Raw genomic sequence first — 4092 nt, 5'->3', positions numbered from 1 at the left:
AGGGGGCGTGGCGCCGGTAGAGCCGGAGGCCGGCACTGGGAAGTGTGCCGCGGCGCTCATGGCGGAAGCGACTCTGACCTCCGAGTTCCCGCAGCCGGCTGGTGTCGCGCGCTGGGCCGAGGCTATGGCTCGCTTTGCGGCCAGGCTGGGCGCGCAGGGCCGGCGGGTGGTGCTGGTCACGTCCGGCGGCACCAAGGTCCCGCTGGAAGTGCGAGCCGTGCGCTTCCTAGACAACTTCAGCAGCGGGCGGCGCGGAGCTGCCTCGGCCGAGGCCTTCCTGGCCGCGGGGTACGGGGTCATCTTCTTGTACCGCGCTCGCTCCGCTTTCCCCTTTGCCCACCGCTTCCCGCCCCAGACCTGGCTGTCGGCTCTGCGGCCCTCCGGCCCAGCCCGTGCGGGGACGCTGCCCTTGGAGGCCGAGGAGAAGGCGCTCCCGGGCTTCGCTGCAGCCTTGCTGAGCTACCAAGAGGCCGCGGTTGCCGGCACTTTCCTCGCCGTAGAGTTCACCACTTTGACGGACTATTTGCATCTGCTGCAAGCTGCGGCCCTGGCGCTCAACCCACTAGGTGTGTGCCCCTTAGAAGTCCACGGGGTGCCTGGAGGCATGCCGAGCCTTTCTCCCCAGCCGCTTAATCACTTACCCCCAGATAGGTGTAAATCTCACAGTCCCGGAATTCGAGGTCAGCTGGAAAGGAACGAAGCCCATACACCTCCCTGATGGCTGTTACACCCTGTCCTTCTCGTTACAGGCCCTTCTGCGATGTTCTACTTGGCTGCGGCCGTGTCAGATTTCTATGTTCCTGTTTCTGAAATGCCTGAACACAAGATCCAGTCATCTGCTGGCCCACTGCAGGTGATAGGCGCTTTTCTTCCAGAGATCTGGCTCCCTAGAACCATTCTTGAGTCAATTTCTTCTTGATCTGGAAATGGCCTTTCTGTGTGTCCTGCTAGGCACTGTGCATACAGAGATGAATGAGGCACCTCCTTCCCTTCAGGCCCTTGCGGTCTTGAAGGAGCTGCGCACAGACAGTTACAATTCAGGGAGATAAAGGCAGTAGTAGAAGTCTGTACAAAGGGCACACAAGTGACTCTGACTTCTTGAGGGAGTCAGTCACCCTCCCAGTACACGGTGACTTTAGAGCTGGGTCTTAGTAGATTAGCAGAAAGATTGCCAGACCGCACGGGAAAGATCACTCTGGTTAAGGCTGGTGCAGGAGCCCTTGGGGCTAAACAATCGCTTAGCTGCTGACCTAAAAGTTGGCAATAAAGAGTCCAGGCTAGACAAATCCCATGGGCAGCCCTACTCTGTCAATAGGAGTTGCTGAAAGTCCAAAACAATCCCAGGGAGGAAGCAGTAGGGGTGGAGGGCCGACTGGAGAAACCACACTTAATAGTCCATGTAAAACTATTCCTGGTTAAGGAGCTTGAACTTTTATGTGACCCAGGAAAGACATATTATAAGAGAAGGTAGCAAAATTCTTGTTGGAGAACATCATTCTGGCATCAGAAAGATGGATTAAAGACAGGATGAAGAGAGGAGATTACTTTGAAGTATTACTGTAGTCTAAGGAAGGTTAAACTCCTGAGTGGTGGAGGTGATTTGACTTATTGGAACCTGAGAGATGTTTAATGAATAAGACAAATAGAATTTAAGTAAAAAGAAACTTTACCTGAGGGGTGCTTGCTGACTCTATGGAGTAATTCATTTATTCATTCTTTCAACAAATTGGTATTGAAAACCTTCCATGTGCCGGGTGCATCTGTAAGACCTAGAGATGTAGCAGTGAAAAGAAACACACCTTGCTCTTGAATTGCTTTCATTCTACAGGGGAGACATTCAATAATAAATATAAACTAAGTTTTCTACTGAATGGAGCCAGTTTCCCCATACAGTAGTTAGTGAGTTTGAACCGCTGACCTTGTGGATAACAGCCTAATGCTCATCCCACAGCACCACTAGGGGACCTCTAACTTTGTTAGCTAAAAAAAGCCTCAATACCGTCCAGTTGATACCAACAGATTGTGACCATATAGATTTACTCTTTACAGGAGCAGAAAGAATTCTCTTTCCCAAGGAGCCACTGGTGTGTTTGAACTGCTGACTTTGTGGTTAGCATCCCAGCATCCAACCAACTACTTCAAAATGCTAAGGAGAAACACGTGCACATGTATTTGATCTGCATCACACTAACAAGTGGCAGTCTTAATGATTATCTTAGAATGGTTAAACTCTGGAAGTTTTAGTTTACTGCTTATATTTTAGTTTTATCTGGAAAGGACAAAAATTAATTCCACATTCCTCCCAAAAGGGCTTGAGGAGGGAGTAGTAGTTTTGATTAAGTGTTAAATCAGTTTCCTCAGTGCTAAGCTGTTACCAGTGACACGAGGTCACAAGTTCAATTTTAAATTTGAATCAAGTAGAGACTCCACCAATGCAAAAAAAAATATTTTAATTTGAGAGGCTTAAAACCCCAACTATTTGGACTTCTGTGAAACATCTCTATCCATCTTTTTGCATGAACAGATTGTTTGCATTTATTTACTTGAGTATTTGCCTAGAAAAATAAGGAGAAGTGTTTGAGGAAATACGGTCGTTCTTTAGCGTTGCAGGAGTGGGGGCGAGTGTGGCAGAGCAGATGGCTAGTGTAGAAAACACGGCTTGTTCCAGAATATGTGTGAAGCCTTGGAATTACACTTGTGGGCCTTATCAAACAAGCTTTTTTAAGTGAAATGTTTATAATGTGCTCTGAAGTTTGACAGTGAGACCCCCTCATTAAAATTAGCATTGGCTCGCGAGGCAAAAATAATAGTTTCCCATGAGCTTGAGCTCCTAGAGAGTGACCTTTACTTACTAAGCTTTTCTTTTCCAATACAGATAACAATGAAGATGGTGCCAAAAATGCTTTCTCCTTTGGTTAAAGACTGGGCTCCGAGAGCATTTATAATTTCCTTTAAGTTGGAGACTGACCCATCCATTGTAATTGATCGTGCACATACTGCTTTGGAAGTTTATCGACATCAAGTGGTGGTGGCCAATGTCCTTGATACTCGGAGGTCCTTTGTAGTTATCGTTAGAAAAGACTCGGAAACCAAGCTCCTGTTGTCAGAGGAAGAAGTAGAGAGGGGCATAGAGATAGAACAGAAGATAGTGGAAAATCTTCAGTCTCAACACACAGCTTTTATATGTGACAAAAACTAAAAAACCATTTTAGGGGGCGAAATATGTTCAGTGGACCAGAACTCTTACAGAGCATAATGGTGAGAACTAGAATTTAATCCTTTGCTTTCATAAAACCGGAGAAAAGTGAAGAGAATGCGAAAAGCAGTAGTGTGAAGAAGAACGTAATTTGGTATTTGTCTTTTAAAGGTCTTTTTTAATCATTAAACATGAAAAAAAAGTAAAGCAACTATGACCAAACTACCTGATGCACTTACCTGGATGTCCTCACGATTTTGAAAATGCATCTAATAGCCATTTCTCACCTTAAAGAGAAGAACCATATTGAGGATTATATTCTGTCCATCAAGATACACATGGGAGCCGGAATGCCAGACTTCTTCATAGTATAAGAGAAGAATTATGGATACATATGTGGTGGTGAGTGCATATTATGTGCCAGGCCCATGCTAAATTTTGAGGATTAAAAAGATGAATAAAAATGTAGATTGGAAAATGGATTGTAAACGAGTGCAATAAAGTATATACCCAAAAGTCAACACAGTGGTAAGAGTGTTTTTGTTTTTAAAATGCTTTAAAGATGAAGATAGAAAAGCCAACACCTTTCTATTGCTTGTAGAATGAAGAAGCAGCCCTGGTGTCTTGTAATATGAGTTGAGTTGCTAATCACAAGGCCAGCAGTTCAAAACCACCAGCTACCCTGCAGGAGAGAGATGTGTCTGTCTACTATAAAGATTTACAGCCTTGGAGACCCTCGGGCATTTCTACTCTGCCCTATAGGGTCGCTATGAGTTGGAGCTGACTTGGCAGTGGGTTTGGTTTGAGTAGAATAGTCAGTTTCCCACCAAAGTTACATTTTGTGTCTCATCTTAGATTCATCCCATATTTGAGTAGCAGTTAACTTTCCAAATCGT

At 45.5% G+C, this 4092-nt stretch overlaps 1 protein-coding gene across 2 annotated transcripts; it reads left to right on the top strand.

The window, feature by feature from the left end:
- The first annotated feature begins 54 nt into the window (after window positions 1-54).
- PPCS (phosphopantothenoylcysteine synthetase) lies at window positions 55-3717 on the top strand. 2 transcript variants are annotated; one of them, XM_004704921.3, is made up of 3 exons: window positions 55-566; window positions 750-853; window positions 2876-3717. In XM_004704921.3, exons 1-3 carry the CDS (start codon window positions 59-61, stop codon window positions 3197-3199), a joined length of 936 nt encoding a protein of 311 aa, XP_004704978.1. In that variant the 5' UTR covers window positions 55-58; the 3' UTR covers window positions 3200-3717. The 2 variants fall into 2 exon arrangements, with proteins under 2 accessions (XP_004704978.1, XP_045154963.1); XM_045299028.1 differs by having other exon boundaries at window positions 222-288.
- Window positions 3718-4092: the final 375 nt, after the last annotated feature.

This window comes from Echinops telfairi, unplaced genomic scaffold (genome assembly GCF_000313985.2).
Source record: "Echinops telfairi isolate 266 unplaced genomic scaffold, ASM31398v2 ScPeMD7_7457;HRSCAF=8495, whole genome shotgun sequence".
Classification (NCBI taxonomy): Eukaryota; Metazoa; Chordata; class Mammalia; order Afrosoricida; family Tenrecidae; genus Echinops; species Echinops telfairi.
The sequence above is the reverse complement of the archived record's forward strand: the minus strand, read 5'-3'. Positions and strand labels throughout refer to the sequence as shown.

What these genes read in the sequence shown, in the direction of transcription:
- PPCS (XM_004704921.3), top strand. Translation starts at nt 59, where the DNA reads ATGGCGGAAGCGACTCTGACCTCCGAGTTCCCGCAGCCGGCTGGTGTC. An exon ending in CCTGGCGCTCAACCCACTAG is followed by an intron (nt 567 to 749) that starts GTGTGTGCCCCT and finishes TTCTCGTTACAG; the next exon opens with GCCCTTCTGCGATGTTCTAC. An exon ending in CATCTGCTGGCCCACTGCAG is followed by an intron (nt 854 to 2,875) that starts GTGATAGGCGCT and finishes TTTCCAATACAG; the next exon opens with ATAACAATGAAGATGGTGCC.